Source organism: Moschus berezovskii, chromosome 1 (assembly GCF_049115385.1).
Source record: "Moschus berezovskii isolate FMDL1 chromosome 1, NW_MosBer_1.0, whole genome shotgun sequence".
NCBI lineage: Eukaryota > Metazoa > Chordata > Mammalia > Artiodactyla > Moschidae > Moschus > Moschus berezovskii.
Window position 1 is genome coordinate 19631184 of NC_142460.1, and position 19041 is coordinate 19650224.

The window sequence follows — 19041 nt, forward strand, 5'->3', positions numbered from 1 at the left end:
AATTCAGAGGTGACGACTTCCCCAAAGAGGTCTGCAGGGCTGAGGGGCGGGGAGCGGGCAGTGCTGGTGGCAGAGTAATGACAGGAAGCAGTGCCACCGCCAACTGCCACACGGCACGCACCCCTTTACCAAGAGCAGCACCCACTGCAAGGAGGAGCAGGCACTGTCCAGGGATCAAGGAGCAGAGGCACCCCACCCGTGCCCCAGCTTCTCTCAGGCTTGAACCTGGGCTCCTCCCAACACTGCCAGCAGTCTGGGCGGACTGGAGTTGTGTGAGGTCTCAGCTGGTGCACAGTGCCGTGGAGAGCCAAGAGGCCAAGGGTCTTTAAAAAAAATCACACACTTTCACTCGGATCGAAAGTGACACATAAAATACAGTGGTCTTAAAATTTTATTTTGCATGGGTATATACAGTCTGAATAATGTGCACGCAATCCAAAGTAATTTTTATAAGCTTTGCTCTTCCAACTGGGGTTAGTGTTGCTGTTGGGCAGGAAGTCCTCACTGACAAATTATACTCATGAAGTGAAAGCAAGGAGGATGTGCTGGTGCCAAAGATTACCAAGTGGGCCTAAGGAAGTCAGCCCCCAGTTCTCACAGCAAAGAGGACCAAGAGCTAAACGTACCTCGGGAAAATCCAACAGCGCCAACAGTACCCTTGTATATAAAGATCAAGCCTGTAAATTATCTATCCGTGGTCCTCAAAAGTGAGAGAATTAAACAGAAAGCTAAAGTGTGGTGCGCCTTCTCACTTCCTCTTCTTGGTGGAATACAGCTTTTCTTCAAGTGGCACTGGGACAATCCCTTCACATTCTTTCACTTCCTGGGTCAGAGGGTGTTTTACAACATTTGGTCTAATCACATCAATGTCTCGAGACAAGTGCTCCATTATGCTTTCAACAGTTGTTGTTGGTGCATAAAAGTCCACCAAGAAGTACCTGCAATAAAATAAAAGTGTGTGAACGGGCTGCATTCTTAAATACAGCTATTTCACTATCTTGGTCAATGTTTTCATTTTACTTCTCCCCACATAAAGACATCAACTACCCACAAACACAAATACCCATCTTTGTCACAACAGAAACTGCCAGCGGACCAGTTAAACACAAGTGCAGCAGTATGCCTGACCTCCCTTTCCCATTCACTCTACTGAATTTTCCAAACCATGAGTTGACACATTTTGTGAAAACATCTACAAGTCTTAATTTTCCAAAGAATTTTACAAGTGACTTGATGCACCTATGAGATATAGTAGGAAACATGAGCCATATTCACAAACAAGGAGAATGATTAAGAGAGGCCTAGGACTCATCTAAGGCCATTCGGTACCTTCAAGAACTGACAAGGAACAAAAAGAAACTAACTTGAATCTTGTGGTGAGAGAAAGGAACTGAACAATCATCTAGCAGACCAGACTAACACAGAGAAGCAACTCTTTCAGCTCACTGCTCTTAAAAGATCAGTAACTTTATCAGTGCCTGTCTGTACGCTGAAACAAAGGAAGAAGCGTCTCTGCCCCTGCCCACCCCACCGCACAGTTCTAAGAATTTAAGCCTCCCTTGTGCTGTTTATTTTGGACCACAGTGCTGTTAAAGGGACAGTTTTCAGGGCAGTATTTCAGGGTTCTTCAGTGTTCCCGCTGGCTGAGATGGCCTCTGACATCACTTGCTTGCTTCTGGCTGCACTCTCCTCCCAGGCGTGTTCCTCTACGCGGCCTCTGCAGGCGCTGTGCCTCTGCTAGAAATGCTCTTCGCCCAGGCCCACACGGCCCATCCCTCACTTTCATCGCATCTCAGTCCAACAGCCACCTTGTCAGAGGCCTGCTGCCCCACCCGCCCAGACTCAGTCGCTCTCCCCGCCTTTCTTAACTCTGTGGTTCTGTTCCTCCCGCAGGCACCACTGACAGTGTGTCTGTTTACAGTCGGCCTCACTGCACTAAAACAGAATGGCCCTAGGAAGGAGGACTTTGTCACTACACCCCAGCACCCTGAACACAGGTGAACACACATCAGATCCACAGTAAATATCTCACCATGATGTGTTAGCCTGAAGGGTGGAATTCTCACAGAAAGCAGGAAAGACCAAACTGAAAATGAACAAACTCAGCAAGGAAGAAAGTTGTTAGATAAACTATGGCATTCTGTGTAATTCCACACAAACTCAGTGTTCAAAACTCGTAAGAAAACTTCCTAACCTCACATGTGACCATTCACAAGCCTAGTGGGAAAGTCAATCAAGTAAAAATAATAAAAAGTTAAAGGACAGAAATACTTATATCAGGCAAAACACTAATCAAAAGAAAGTTCAAGTGGCTACAGTAATATCAGACCAAGGAGACCTCTGAACAATAACAAAAAATTATCAGGGGAAAAAGGAGACAATACAGAAAGACGGGTGCACCAAGAAGACACAACAATCCTACGTGTGTATGTAGAATAACAGTTTCAACATACGGTAAGTAAAAACTAACAGAAACGAAGAAGAGAGACAAACCCACAATTAGAGCTGGAGACCTCTAACACGCCGCTCAGTGACTGACAGATCCAGCACAGAGAAAGCCAGCAAGGACACAGAAGACACGAGCACCGCCCGCGACCAACGAGCCCGCCACCAACAGCAGCAAGACCGTACACACACTCGTTCTCAGGGAGCATGAACATTTACCAAGGACAACCGCATTCTGGGCCTAAAATGAGTCTCAGTAAATCCAAAGGGACTTGAGTCACAGAAGATCTTGAGAAAAATCCCCCCAAATACTTGGAAACTAAACATGCATCTAAACAACCTATGGGTCAAAGAAGAAATCAAAAGGAAAATTACAAAGTACTTTGAATGAATGAAAATAAAACACCACATAAAAATTTGGAGAATGCCACTAAAGTAGTGCTTAGCAATAAATTTACAGCACTAAACATCTAGGTAAGAAAAGATTAAAGATCTCAAATTAATGATTTCAGCTTCCACCTTGAGAAAATGGAAAAAGAAGAGCAAATTAAATACAAAGTAAAACCAAAAAATAAGATAAAAATCAGAGCAGAAATCTCTGAAACACGAAAGAGAACAGTGAAACCAAACACTAGCTCACTGAGAAGACAGATAAAACTGATACAACTCCAATCAGATTGATTAGGAAAAAGAGTTAAGATACAAATCACTGATATTTGGGAATAAGAAAGGTGAAATGACTACAAAGTTTACAGATACTGAAAGCATGATAAGTGAATATCATAAAAAATATTTTACAATAAACTTGATGACCTAGCTGAAATTTCTTGAAAAAATACTATCAAAACTCACTCAAGAAGAAACAGATGACCTGACCAGGCCTGTATCTATCAAAGAAGTTAAATTTGTAGTTTAAAATCTTCCCATAAAGATAACTACAGGCACAAATGGTTTCACTGGTGAGCTCCACCAAATACTTAAGAAAAAAATATCAATTCTGATACAAACTGATCTGAGAAGTAAGAAAACACTTTTGAACTTGTCCTAAGAAGTCAGTATTACCCTGGAACCAAGATCAGACAAAGACACTTTTTTAAAAAGAAAAGAGAAACAGACCAGTGTCCCTCATAAACATAAATGAAAAAATTCTAAATAAACCTCTAGCAAATTGACTACTATAATAAATAAAAAGAACAATATATCCTGACCAAGTAGGATTTAGTCCAAGAAGGCAAGATTGGCTTAAACATCTGAATACGAATGAAATCAATCATATTAACAAGCTAAAAACCCATGTGATCACTCCAATGGATGCAAAAAGGATTTAGCAAAACCCATATCCATTCCTGATAAAACCCTCAGCACACGACGGAAAGACGGAATCTTCTATGACCTTATATAGAAAATCTGTGGAAAACCCCACATCTAACGTCATACTAACTGGTCAAAGTCTAGGTGCCTAGGGAACAAACAAGAATGTCTACTCTCATTGCTTCCATCCAACATTTTACTGAAGCGCAAAAGAGTGAAAGGAATCTAGATTGATAAGGAAAAAGTAAAACCATCCTTTTTCAGATGTCATAATTGTGTATATAGAAAAATCTGAAGCATTTAAAAAAGATATCAAAACTCTAGTTTGGCAAGGTACAAGATACAAGATCAATAAACAAAAATCAACTGTATTTCTATATACTAGCAACAAATAACCAGACCCTGAAATTATAAATGAGTAAATCTGACAAAAGATGTGCAAGACATCTACACTAAAATTACAAAACACTGCTGAAAGAAGTTAAAGAAAATCTACATAAATGGAGAGGTATACTTTGCTCATAGACAGAAGATTCAATTTATTTAGATGTCTATTCTCCCAAACTGATCTAAAGAGCCAAAAATATCCCAGTCAAAATCCTAAGACTTTTTTGTTAGAAATTTACAACTGATTCGTAAGTTCATACGGAAATTCGAAAGACCAAGAACAGCCAACACAACTTTGATAAAGGACTCACATTACCTGATTTCAAGACTTACTATGAAGCTATGGTAATCAATGCAGTAAGGCATCTACATGAACATGAGACAAACAGATCAAGAGAAAAGAGTTTGAAATTAGATCCATACACATAAGTATACTGATTTGTGACAAAGGTGCCAAGGCAAAGGACAGTCCCTCTCAGAAACAGGCACAGGAACAATTTGATATCCACAGGCCAAAGAATGAACTCTTTGATCCATACTTGTACAATATACAAAAATTAACTCAAAATAGAACACATATCTAAACATAAAACATAAGGTTATAAAACTAGAAGAGAACCTGAGACAAAATCCTTGTGACCCTGGATTAAGCAAAGGTTCTTTAGACAAGACACCAAAAGCACAATTTCCATAAAAGAAAAATTTGATATTTTAGGCCATATCAAAATTAAAAACTGCTCTTTGAAAGAGACTCTTTAAGATAATAGAAATATAAGCCATACACTGGGACTTGCAAATCTCATATTTGATGGAGGGCTTATTTCTAGAATAATATTAAAACCTCTCCAAGTTTAATTTAAAACTATTTCTAAAACTATTCTAAAAATGCACTGAAAATTTGAAGAGGCGTTTCGCTGAAGATATACAATGGCAAAGAAGTGTATGAAAAGATGCTTAATACCACTACTCATCAGAGAAATGCAAACTAAAACTACAGTTACCTACGAGAATGGTCCAATGGACAAACCACAAAGAATGACCTATTAGAATGACCATATCAAGTGCTGGTGAGCATGCAGAGGAACTGACACTTTCATACACTGCTAGTGGGAATGCAAAATGATATGACGAACCTCGGAAAACAGCATGGCATTCTCTTAAAAAATAAAACATATACCTGCCATTATGATCAAGCCATTCCATTCCAAGATTTATGTTCCTAGATACGCCCAAAGAACAACTTGTATATTGATGTTTATAGCAGGTTAACTTTTAACAACCCCAAACTAGAAATAACACAAATATTCATTAACATGTAAACTGATAAGCAAACTGTGGTATATCCATAAAATGGCATACCTCAGTTCAGTTCTGTTCAGTCGCTCAGTCATGTCCGACTCTTTGCAGCCCCATGAATCACAGCACACGAGGCCTCCCTGTCCATCACCAACTCCCAGAGTTCACTCAAACTCATGTCCATCGAGTCGGTGATGCCATCCAGCCATCTCATTCTCTGTCGTCCCCGTCTCCTCCCACCCCCAATAGCATACTACTCAGCAATAAAAAAAAATAAACTGTTAATAAATACCAGTGATGAATCTCATAATAATTTTGCAGAGTAAAAGAAACTACATCTTGATTGTGGAGATTTCATGGCTTTATACATATGTGCAGTTCACTGTGTGTCATTTCTATCTCCATAAAGCTGTTGAGTTTTAAACAGTATGCAGAGGTTGAATGAGCAAGATTTGGTGAATGACTTGATGCAGAGTGGTGGGAGTAATTACAGCTGATGAAGATACCAAGGGTTTTTCAAGAAACGCAATAATAAAAACACCGATTTCCCCACTACCTGGGCAAACCTGAAGCACTGCACTGTACGTCTGCTCAATGAGGAGACCACCACTGCGCTTGCTCTGGACGTTACACACCAACCTGGTCACACTTTCCAAGGCTTAGCTCTACTCTGTCTGTCAATATCCCACCATGCTTAATTCTACAGCAGGGAGTTTTACTTTAAATACATATGCATCCTCTCTGAGATCCCTTTTGCTCAGGGTCCCCTAGAAGTGTCCTCTTTTTGCTTTGCTCCACTTAAAGCCCTGATGGCCTGAGGTAAGTGCACCATGAACTGCCATACGGGGTAATCTATGGAAGGCAATGCTTATGAGCAAGGGAATGACAGGCTCTGGGCACACAGCAACCCCTGCAGCTACCACAACCAGCTCCCAAGTATCCCAAGTCCCCTCTCTCCAGAAAAGTACACAGGGGTCTCTTGTGCTAGTGAGTTAAGCCTACCCTTCCTTATGGTCAAGTCATTCAAATACCATATCTGGGGTTCAGAAGTATTGTTTTCTTCCATTTTCCATTCTACTAGGCGTTTTTGTGGGCTTGCCTCCAAGTCTAAACAGTTTCTGAGAGAGAATGTGTTTATGACAGCCAGCGACCAACTCAACCACCACCAGTCACTTCTCATGCAGGCTTCCTGGGCAGGGTTCTCCATCTTCTGGCACTCGTCAAATAATGCCAAGAAATAACCCCAGCTTTTGGATGCCACTTTGTGATAAGGGGAAAGAAGACCCCCAAGGATGGAAACCAGAGGCCAGATGGATCAGAAACCTCTCATTTCAGAAACAGAAAGGAAAATGTCTCAGGTAGAACTTTCTTTTAAACAGCTCCTGAAGAAGAGGGAGGAAGTGGACGCTCCACTCTGCGTGGCAGCTCAGGGACTGCGAGCAGCAGAAGCGTGCTGGTGCTGGCTGGGGCCCACGAGCCTCTCCCCAGCAACAACCAGCGTTCCAGCCGCTTTCAACACGGTTTCCTACACCATAACCTCCTTTGAATTTCACACCGATTAAATCATTCGTTCAAGGTCACTCGGCTTACTAAGTGGCCACTGCCAGAATTCTAACAGCCACCGAGAGCTTTGGAACCTGAGGGTTAAAGAATCAGAGAATGGAAGGGTTGGAGGGGATCATGGAGACAATGCAGTCCAATCCCTGCCACTGCTTTCGAAAGAGCTGAGCTGCACCAGGTCACAGGGTGAGAGGCAGGCTCTGGACCCCCATGGCTCCCACTCAGTCCAAACTACAGCAACCAGCCTTTTGGAGGGTTCTCAGTGATAAAGGAAAGCCCAAGAAAAAGACCTGGAGAGCCTAAGCTTGGCTTTGAGGGGCAGGGGAGAGGCTCTGTGACTTCCAAACCCTCCAGCCTTCACCTTCTTTTTATCTACTCTGCCTTCCCTCTCCCGGTCACACGTACCCAGCAATCAACTCCAGACAAAAGCACTGGCCAAGATGCAAATGGGCTTGTGCCCACAACCACAGCTGTGACACTCACTTCACGCTTATCACCCTGCTGATCTATGCCCGGGGCCCATGTGGGCAAAGACAGCTTCCACTTCCGTGCTCCTTATTACATCATGGAAATTTCCACCAAAAGGAAACACCACCACCACAGGGAAGGGGAGGCGTGGCTCGCAGACGGGCAGGTCTTGCTGCAGTCAACACTCCTGGGCCAGAGCTGAGCCTCTGATCTCCACCATCTCCCCCCACCCCACCCCCTGGGAACCAAGCTGCCTCTCCCCACCATAAGGGAACCAAGCCAGGGTCCAGAACAATCTCCGTCTGCCTTAGCGGTCCAAGCTCATAAATCAACAGTCCACCGTGGCTTCTCCACACAGAGGTGCCCTGACCAGTTCTCAGTGGCTGCCAGGACATACTCTTTCTCACTGATTTGTCTCAGGCAAACTTAACCTGTCAGTGACCATCGATGATAGGAAAAGCTCAAAAGACTAAAAAGATGAGGCACACATGGCCTCAACCTGAGTCCAATTGAGGACGGAAGTCACAGGACCGCTGTGCTGGCGGAGACCCAGTCTTCCACGACCTGCACACATCTTCCTGTCCTGCCAAAGGCTGTGGAAGGGATGCGGCGGTCATGGACACCCACTCCTGGCTGCTGGGGTTTCTAACCACAGGGGACCTGAGGAATGACCATGGGACTTTCTATCCATGAGGACGTGAGGCTCAGCAACAGCCTGCTCGGGGCTGTAGGCCTGGGCAGCTTCTGATGCTGCAAGGACCCTTCTGCTGTGACAGCACAGGTCCAGGACAGACCTGTAGAGACGGGAGTGTGGCTCAGCACGCCCTGCCTCCCACTGAAATCCGCCATGGAGAGGCCGTTCTGGAATTCAGAGGAGAGACTGTTCTCACTGTTGCTCAGTCGTACCCGTCTCTCTGCGTCCCCATGGACCGCAGGACGCCAGCCTTTCCTGTCCTTCACCATCTCCCAGAGTGTGCTCAAACTCATGGCCAGTAAGTCGACTATGCCATCCAACCATCTCATCCCCTGTCATCCTCTTCTGCCCTAATCTTTCCCAGCATCACAGTCTTTTCCAATGAGTTGGGGTGTTCGCATCAGGTGGCCAAAGTATTGGAGCTTCGGTTTCAGGGCTGTTCTCAGCAAGGCGCCAAAAGAGGGGCTCCATGTCTCCAGAGGAATCTTTGCCCCTCCTTTACCCACAGTGAGATTATCCACATGGGCTGCCTGCTCTCAAAAAGCCAGGTAGAGTCAGAATGCAGACCCCCAAAGTCACAGCACAGCCTCATGATAAGCTCCTCGCTCAAGGAAGTTCAGAATTATGACTGTAACTGCCCAGCCTAGACGGGCCCCAAAGCTGACATTCCAACAAGGGGGAAAAAAAGAAATCAAGTTCTCCAAATAGCTAGTTCTCCCTTCTCCCCATTTACTCTAATCAGTGATTAAATCAATAAACTGAACGGATAACTTTAGAGAAATCCAGGGTAGTCATCTGAAGTCTAATCATAGTGCATACTCCCAGCATCTTCAACCATGTGTTCAGTGGCACCAGGGAAATGGTGCCAGGGAGGCAGGGTAAGTACTGCCCTCACCTTCAACATAAAACCCGGTGGTGCTGACACTTCGAGGTGTGTTTTTCCCACGTGTGGTTCTAATTATAGGATCACTTTATCTGCGAAGCAGACACGAGCTTCATCCAAGTATCTCTCCTTTCTACAGAAAAGCACTAGGGTTTTATGTGGCACCAACTCTGCAGAAGTAGAAGCCAGGAGATGACTGATACCAGGCAGGGAGAGAAAGGGGCAGCCCATCTGTCTGAAATGCAGGAGACCTGGGTTCGATCCCTGGGTTGGGAAGATCCCCTGGAGAAGGGAATGGCAACCCACTCCAGGATTCTGGCCTGAAGAATCCCATGGACAGAGGAGCCTGCTGGGCTAGGGTCTATGGGGTCGCAAAGAGTCAGTTACGAGTGAATGACTAACACTTTCACTTTCAAGGATAGAAAGGGCAAAAAAAGGTCCAGTACAAGAGTGCATTTCCCATCACAGAGTCCCATGTTCCAAAGCTGGAGAAACAGGAGAGCCTTCTTGTGGGCAGAACTGCCCACATGGTCTTGAAGGTGATAATTCACCCTCCTGTGTATTTCTCAAGACACTCACTACAAAGCTCTCCACTATGAAACTCCACAGAGACCAGAGAAGACCCCATCAACAAGGGCTTCCCCAGGACGGGCTGAGCACAGCGACACCAGGACGCTCCAGCCCAGCCCGGTTTCTGCTCGGCAGCCCCGAGCATCCTTTTGGCTCCTCCTCTCTATGCGACGAGCCCGAGGACCACTCAGTCACCTCCTGACACAAGGCTCAGCTGGCTGCCAGCCCCCGGCCCACCCAAGGGGCGGAGGGAAGAAACGTGCCTTCCTGCCATGCTCCTGTATGGAAAGGGTGTATTTGGTTTTCATTTTACTTTTGTCTTCACCCTGCATTTACAAGTTTTCCATAAAAAGTGCCTGTTTGAATGTGAGTTACATTCTTTGTCTGTCTCTCTCAGTCACAGCCACACACGCGCTCACAGCCTCCCCTCCCCCTCCACCCCCCCCCCCCCCCGCCGGCAGACGAGTGGAAATTTCCACTGAAGCGCGCAGCCGCTCACAGCGAGTGGGGTGGGCGAGGGGGCGGGGGTAGGAGAGGGCTCTGCAGCCTAGCCGTGCAGCGTCGTCAAGCCTCTCTGAAGAAAAGAACCAGATCCAAGTGAACGCCTAGACTGCACGGGTCAAACCTTGCCGGATTCAGGCTTCTCTGAGGACTGTTCGCCTTCAAACCACCCTCTGAGTGGAAAAGCCCCCGTTTCTTTTGCTATCTATCTTGCATATTTGAAAAGCCACTAAAGCTGCTGCTGAACGCTTACACATCTTGGGACACTGCCACCGAAAAAGAGAGCGAGACCAGAGCAGTCCTGCCTTGACGCCCGGTCATGAAGCACCTACACGCGAGAACAGGGTCAGGATGCTGGCCTGGGCCTGATGCTGGCAGCAAAGCGCAAGAACAGGGAAACGTTAGCGAATGGGAAAACTACAGGGGAGAATCAATCTCGAGAGAGAGAGGGTGCCAGCGCTCCTGGAGGACGCTGCAGACACATTTGGGGAGCAAGTCAGTAAAATTCCACTGATTCACCATAGAGCCAGTTATTTTTATCGTTCTGCTTACCTGTAAATAGAAGGGCATCTTATATGTAGGCCAGCAGATCTCTGCTATAAGCACCTACTCACCTTTTACAGCAGATGAGACCCGAGAAAGAAGGGACAAACAGGCCAGAAAAACCTCCTTCACTACTTAAGCATTCATATACACACGTGTTCTGGAGTCAGCCCAGTGGCACTGCAGGAAATCAGATGCGCGAGAAAACAGTCAAAGCCAACTGGGGCGTTGCGGGGAGGGGGGTTCTTTTACACATGAGCTCTGGCCCGATGCTGCCATATGGACCAGGGTTTCTTCTAAGGTTCCCTCCCTCTCCCGCATGAGGAATCACTCTAAATCTCAGTCCAGCCCCATCTAGTGGAAAGAAAGCCTTAAGCCAGGCTGTGCAGCCTGGGAGGAAATGTACGGCCTGGGAGGAAGATGCTGTGGCGCTGCAGGCGGAGGGTGATGGATGATGCTCTGCCTCTGTGCGGAGCCTTCCCCTTCTGAACAAGGGTCTAAATGAGCACTCACTCCCGGGACTCCCTTCTGAGTGTGTCACACTGGACCCTTTTAGACACCAAGGAACACAGTTAAGAATTTTCCACAACACCAGACTTGCATTTCCCAGAAAGTTGACACAGGTACGAAGGTGAGCGTGTGAAGGCACAAAAGGAAAGAGAATCTGGGGGCCTCCCCGAGAGCCCCAGGCAAAGCCCGAGCTGGGACTAAATCCCAGGCCTTCTCAGACCTTCCCCACCGCCATATCCACTCCACCCAGCTCCTAACCACACTCCCTCCAGGGGTTTCCAGACACTGCCTGGTCAAACAGGGCTGAGGGGCTGGGTGACTGAGGCCAGAAGTGGCCATCTAGAGAGCTGGTCCGGGAGACCCGAACTCCGCAACCATCCCAACCCAGCCCAAATGGCAACAAGGCGTCTGGTCAATGCCTCCCTATTCCTAATTTCACATCACCGGGGGACAAAAATGATGCGTCCAACTCTACCGACCCTCAGAGATGATGAGTTTAAAAGTTCCTATGGATCAGCCTGGGGAACTTAACCATCAAGTTGTTCCAGTGGGAAAACAGGTCCCCAGTTATAAACAATAAACTTACAAATTCCTGGAATGTAACCTGCACCCAAAGTCAGGACTAAGTTAATACTTGGAATACAATGATTACATTTTGGGGGGCATAAACGGGTAATAGACTTAATATAATAATAAACACTGGGTTCCACCACCTCCTTTTGGAAAACTTCCCAAATCACCTCAAGAAGCCCTACCTCTCCCACCTAAGCACTCTCTCATTCTTCTTTCAGGCCTATGGGCATGTGTGCAGCAGGGGTGCGGATCTGGGGGAAGGAGGTGAGGATGGCAGGCTATCACTCAACATGAAGGAAGGAAATGCAAGAGGGACGGCTGGCAGGCAGCCTGGCCGAGGGGACCCTTCCACGCTGAGCCCCTGCCCTGACGCACCCTTGACTGGTGGCCTGGTTAGCAATAGGCAGGCAAGTCCTCAACTCAACTGAAAACTCCCTGAGATGAGGAACCACGACGATCACAAGAACCATCCTGAGATCTAGGAAGACCATTAGGATGTATCCCTTCTTCCCACAAAATGTAAAAGCAACAAGCCGTAAGACCCACAGCACCACAACACAACGTGGATTCTCGGGCAACATCAGGGCTCACTTGTCAACCAGCCAAAAACCTGGCTCTCACACATCAACTTCAGGATTCAAATCAGCATGTGCGTGCTCAGTCGTGTCTGACTCTCTGCGACCCCATGGCCTGTAGCCCACCAGGCTCCTCTGTCCATGTGATTTCCCAAGCAAGAATGCTGGAGTCGGTTGCCATGTCCTCCTCCTGGGGTTCTTGCCAACCCAGAGATTGAACCTGTGTCTCCTGCATCTCCTGAACCGGCAGGCGGATTCTTTACCACTGAGCCACAGGGCTCCACGAAAATTACAGACACATTTCACAGCCTCCAGGGCTGTTTGAAGAAAGACAAAAACTTCTGATGCTGATAAACGTGCAGTGAACAAGTCTGCTCTGTCTCGTCTCAGTCAGTCAGTTCAGTCGCTCAGTCGTTTCCGACTCTCCGCGACCCCATGAATTATAGCATGCCAGGCCTCCCTGTCCATCACCAACTCCCGGAGTTCACTCAAACTCATGTCCACAGAGTCGGTGATGCCACCCAGCCATCTCATTCTCTGTCGTCCCGTCTCCTCCCGCCCCCAATCCCTCCCAGCATCAGTCTTTTCCAGTGAGTCAACTCATCGCATGAAGTGGCCAAAGTATTGGAGTTTCAGCTTCAGCATCAGTCCTTCCAATGAACACCCAGGATTGATCTCCTCTAGAATGGACTGGTTGGATCTCTTTGCAGTCCAAGGGACTCTCAAGAGTCTTCTCCAGCACCACAGGTCAAAAGCATCAATTCTTCGGCGATCAGCTTTCTTCACAGTCCAACTCTCACATCCATACATGACCATGGGAAAAACCATAGCCTTGACTAGACGGACCTTTGTTGACAAAGTAATGTCTCTGCTTTTTAATATACTATCTAGGTTGGTCATAACTTTCCTTCCAAGGAGTCTAAACGTCTTTTAATTTCATGGCTGCAATCAGCACATGCAGTGATTTTGGAGCCCCAAAATATAAAGTCTGACACTGTTTCCACTGTTTCCCCAATTTCCCATGAAGTGATGGGACCAGATGCCATGATCTTTGTTTTCTGAATGTTCAGCTTCAAGCCAATTTTTTCACTCTTCTCTTTCACTTTCATCAAGAGGCTTTTTAGTTCCTCTTCACTTTCTGCCATAAGGGTGGTGTCATCTGCATATCTGAGGTTATTGATATTTCTCCCGGCAATCTTGATTCCAGTCTGTGCTTCTTTCAGCCCAGCGTTCCTCATGATGTACTCTGCATAGAAGTTAAATAAGCAGGGTGACAATATACAACTTTGACGTACTCCTTTTCCTATTTGGAACCAATCTGTTTTTCCATGTCCAGTTCTGACTGTTGCTTCCTGACCTGCATACAGGTTTCTCAAGAGGCAGGTCAGGTGGTCTGGGATTCCCATCTCTTTCACCACAGTTTGTTGTGATCCACATAGTCAAAGGCTTTGGCATAGTCAGTGAAGCAGAAATAGATGTTTTTCTGGAACTCTCTTGCTTTCTCCATGATCCAGCGGATGTTGGCAATTTGATCTCTGGTGACTCTGCCTTTTCTAAAACCAGCTTGAATATCTGGAAGTTCACAGTTCACGTATTGCTGAAGCCTGGCTTGGAGAATTTTGAGCATGACTTTACTAGCATGTGAGATGAGTGCAATTGTGCGGTAGTTTGAGCATTCTTTGGCATTGCCTTTCTTTGGGATTGGGGTGAAGACTGACCTTTTCCAGTCCTGTGGCCACTGCTGAGTTTTCCAAATTGGCTGGCATATTGAGTGCAGCACTTTCACAGCATCATCTTTCAGGATTTGAAATAGCTCAACTGGAATTCCATCACCTCCACTAGCTTTGTTCGTAGTGATGCTTTCTAAGGCCCTCTTGAAAAGCGAGCCTTGACTGTACCTAACACACCCTGGCACACGGTCTGCTAAGCACACGTCTGTAATGCCTCCTCTGGCTATGCCAGTGACAGAAAGAACTCTCCAAGTGAACACCATGCTCACTACAAGTGTCGCTGGGGTCAAGGACTATGGTAGGGCTGGCTGCAGTGAAGAGCACACCAGACCAAAATGAAGCTCCCCACTACAGACATCTGGAACGTCACTCAATTCTAAATCTCTGCTCCGGGGACTCCAGACTACACAAGCCTCACACCTCATTACCAAGAGCCACTGTGAAGAGTATCAGTGAGTGTTACAAAAACAAAAGAGACATGGTCAAGTAAAACTGACAAATAGAGGCATCTTACAAAGGGGATTCTATTTATACACTAAGGTATGTTGTCAGCCTGCAGGAGGATTAGATCATGCAAGGTTTCCCATCTTTTTTTAAACAAACAAACAAAGTTAGTGACATGTGGAATCTTAGTTCCCCAACCAGGGATCAAACCCTCGCCCCTTGCACTAGAGGCACAGAGACCACTGGACCAGCAGAGAAGCCCCCGACTCCCCCACCCCCTTTCTTTAAGGCTTCCCACAGCTGACTGGTCACACACAGCCTCCATGTTTTGGTGGAGCATACCTGTATCACTAGAGTTTCGGAGACCACACTTTGGAAAATATTACCTCAGACAATTAAACCCCACAAACTGCTCTATCCTCAGCAAAGCAAGCTTAAAAAGCATGAACTGCCCCCCCTTCCCCCAACTGGGGCTAAGCAACACCCTTCTGTGGAGATGTGAAACAGACAGTCTGATACACGTTAAGGATGTTACTTCTCCTTTCCTGAGGAGTTCGAAAGTAAAAACAAACAAACAAACACACACCCCCACCCTCACCCCCAGAAATAAAGTCCTTAACTGTAAATGACCACGTGACTCCAGAGTCCTTGGTGGGGCACACGCACCTTGACAGGAGTCCGGGATGTGGAGCCAGTGTTGTCAGCAGCTCTGGCTTAATTTCAGGTGAGCTCTTTCCAGAGCTGAATTTATTCTACCCATGAGGGAGGCAGAGAACCATCCCACCCCAGCACGGCACACAGAGGCCAGGAAACTCAGTGAGTCAGTGCCGTGGTTCTCAGAGAATGCTCCACAGCACCCTGAGAAATGCAAATTCTAGGATGCTGGTTGCACCAGTCCTCAACAAAGTCAGAATCCTCTACGTGGAAAGGGGTTTGGGCTGTGCTTAGCTGCTCAGTCTTCTTAAGACTCTTTGCGACCCCATGGACTCTAGCCCGCCAGGCTCCTCTGTCCATGGGGACTCTCCAGAAAAGAATACTGCAGTGGGTTGCCATGCCCTCCTCAACAAGGTAATCCTCTACGTGGAAAGGGGTTGGAGGAAAGCATTCCTACCGTACATTCCTGCAAGTAAATAAGGAGGAAACTGGCTTCTCTCCCTGTTCAGTACCTCTCACCACAGAACCTCGTTAATAAGTCTTGGCCAAGTTTTATCAGCTTCTCTTAAAAAAAAAAAAAAAAGCGGGGGGGGCGGGGCGGGCCAGTTGGCGAAAAGATTCATAGCCTGGCTATTAAGACCAAACTCCTTTTCGGTTAAGCTAAAAAGAAAAATTCACACACACAATCTCCATCGCTCACTGCCGTTATGATGGTGGAGAGCAATAAGCCACCATGCATTTCCTGTTGCCTAGCAACGCCTCAGGCACGCTCTTCAGAGGTGTTCTCCAGAAGCTGAGCATGAGCACAGAACGAGGGGAAGCAATCAGAAGACGGCATGCGCCGTCTGCGCCACGTCTCGGCAGAAGGTCTGCAGGAGTGGACAAATACCCAGGGTGAGCGGAGGCTCTGCCTGGGCCCGTCACACACATCACACCTACACAAGGCCACGCGCCCCACGCGACCAACAGCAGTGTCCCATGATACGCAGCGTGTCCCACAGACTGTATCTCTCGAGGTCATCTCGGTCCACCCCTGTGGCAACGGGGACAGGAGAACGACCACCTGAGTTCCTTCCGGAGAAGCTGAGTGACCTGGTCTAGGCCACACAGCTGGGACAGCCAGAATCAGGTCTAGTCCTGGGCTTTCCCAGCGAAGCTAAAAACTGATTCCCATGTCTCCATCAACCTACTTCTAGGAAACACAACAAGGTAAGATTCCTCCTCCAAACCAGAAACCAGAGGCATAACTTCAGAGACATGTCAAACCAACCCAACAAACAAACTGACCTCAGAGAATTACTCCAAGATAGTTACTGCTATAAAATCAAACCCTTGACATGTTTGAGGAACTTGCTATATACTATATGGAAAAAAAAAAAATCCCATTACAAAATATTCTGATTAAAATTGGTTGGAGTAGGTAAAGCCATTCTTCTATTGGGGATTTTAAGCTCTGGTTATATACATTGGTATTAAGAAGTGCATCTTGCTTATTATCTGAAATCTTCGTAATTACAAAGGAAGCACTGAGTAGGTGGACAAAACATCGCTCAATGAGGTGTTTTAAAGGCAAAAGTTAAAGAACTGTTAGGGGAAGACAGTGCTTACGCTGACAAGAAAGGGCTCCCACCATCAAAAGCTTATGAACGTCTTTTCCCTGGCATGACCTCTTTTGGGGCTCTGGTTAGTTCATTGTGGGTGAGCATACATGCATCCCATTTGCAACAGAACACTGCTGGGAAATACAACCTACACCACCTGGCACAACGAGGTGGGACTGTGAGCGTCTGGTCACCTCTGAGAGGAGTGCCACAGTGCTCCTGACGGCCCCGTCGGAGGCATGGATCTAGTGACCGGCGGAGGACTTACCCTCCCCTGGTGTGCTGCTGGCTGTGGGCCGACATCTTATAGGGGAGCGCACGCTCGCCCAGGTTCTCCAGGCTCCTCACCACTGCCCCTCTGTCCATCAGGGCTTCCAGCGTCCGCTTCAAGGCCGCAGCGGTTTCAGGCTGGGTTTTGTTTTGGTTTTTAAAAAGAAGAAGAAAAAAAAATAAACACACATGAGAATCAGTGTAAGCAGCAGAATGATTAAAGTCTGGTCAGTTCCGATCATAACAGCTCTATTGGAAGGGATCTTGGGTAAAATCAACAGAAACTATTTCTGGCTAACAAAGTTTTTTTTGAAAAAAAGAGAGAGAGAAAGACACATTTATTGTAAGGATACGAATAGCTCACAGATACGGAGGAAAATCTGGAAAGGCAGGCCTCGGAGAGTTCAGGGACCACAGCAGCTCCAGGGGTCTGGGAGGCAGGGACTAACCAGTGGCTTCTTCAGAGCACCTTGGCCAGGTGAGTCAGCACCAGTCACTGCCAGTCCTTGCAGCCCAGGACTCAACATTCAAACTCCGGGGAAAGGGCATCCTCTCGGCAGGACGCTTGGACCGGCCGTCCCACCAGAACCATAGACAGCCAGTGGGGAAAGGGGCTGTCTCCCAAAGAAAAAGTAAGAGACTGTAAACCAAAACGGGGAAAAGACGAGTAAGACCCAATCTCTGCCCGCATGGAGCTTACAATCTAATGAAGACAGGAACACAAAAAACCCACGTTAAGAAGACCAGAGGGCAGGACACAGGAAGTGACACAGGGACCACAGAGCTCGTGAAAAGAGAAGGCACACTGGACTGGGCTCCACCAAGGAAAGAAGTCTGACGAGAGCCCTGAGAAATGGCCATGGGAGACACAGGAACACACCACGCAGGCACTGAGTAAAGGAGCAGAGACAAGAAAGTAGCGAGGAGACAGCTAGGAGTCCCACCGGATGGAGTTCAGGACGAGGGAGGTCTGCAAGGCGAAGACTGCCAGTTGGGTCCAAGTATAGAAACAACTAATACCTGTTACCAAGATGCAAAATTGAAACGATAAGAAACTCCATCATCCAGAGATAAAAGATTTTCAACACTGTGGTGAATTTCTTTTCAGGTTTCTATGCATATGGATATACCAAAAGCTTTTGAAAGAAGAGACACTTCACAGGGGTAAACTTAAGAAGACAGAACTAAATAAAGGAAGGTGGAAAATGGGGGAAGAGATGAGGCCAAAGAGAGGCCCCAAACATGGTAGCTGGGAGAACAGGGTTACTGTTAACAGCTAAGGGAACAGATGACCTCTCAAGATGTGAGCATGCAGCTGAAAACAACAGGGCAGGCTAGGATTACATGTTTCACCATCATCGGCAGAGAAGGGCTACCTGAGACCCGGGAGCAGGGAGGGCATGAGAGAGGGTGTGGGGTGAGCAGGAGAGACCAACAGAACCTCGGGAAGCTTGGGGGCTAAGACAAGGATTCCAAGTGAGAGAAGCAAAGAGCAACAGGAAAACCAGACTGGCCTTGTCACAGAAACTAAGGGAACAGGCAGCTACCAGAGAAACAGCATGGAGAAGAAGGAGAGGCCACAGTACGGGGACCGCACAGTCACTCAGCAATCTTGCTAGAAGCTGGACTGCCAAGGTAGAGACGTGACAGAGAGAAAACACCAGAGTCCAAGGGGCAGACGAATCTGAGCAGCGTCTGAGGAAAGAGAAAACAATGAGCAAGCCAGCAGTTAAAGGGGAATGAAGCAGCCAAAGGACAACAAGATGGATGTTTTCACACATGGCCAACACGACGTGCTGCACAACTGCTATATGACCTGGTCTAGTGTTTTTCTGTTACATATATTTAATCTTCATCAGGACCAAAAAAAAAGGGAGCAAAGAAGGTTTACAGATTTGGCAATCGGGCCTTTGAGAGATGTCATGACTTGGAGACCATGTGGCCGTTAACAGCTGGAAGAGCCTGATGCGAAGAAAAGGAACACTGAAAAAGCTGAGTCAGGGAAGAAGTTCAGAGGACGAGGAAC

The 19041-nt window shown here is 47.0% G+C and overlaps 1 protein-coding gene across 1 annotated transcript in view; it reads right to left on the reverse strand.

Annotated features, from left to right (window-relative positions):
• Positions 1-357: 357 nt before the first annotated feature.
• Positions 358-19041, reverse strand: part of MRPS6 (mitochondrial ribosomal protein S6) — a 70585-nt gene continuing 51901 nt past the window's right edge. The window contains exons 2-3 of the mRNA XM_055417334.2: positions 17014-17153; positions 358-938 (exon numbers count right to left, since the gene is read on the reverse strand). Coding sequence (XP_055273309.2) covers positions 749-938; positions 17014-17153 — 330 coding nt within the window. The 3' untranslated portion in view covers positions 358-748. The remainder of the gene's footprint in view (positions 939-17013; positions 17154-19041) is intronic.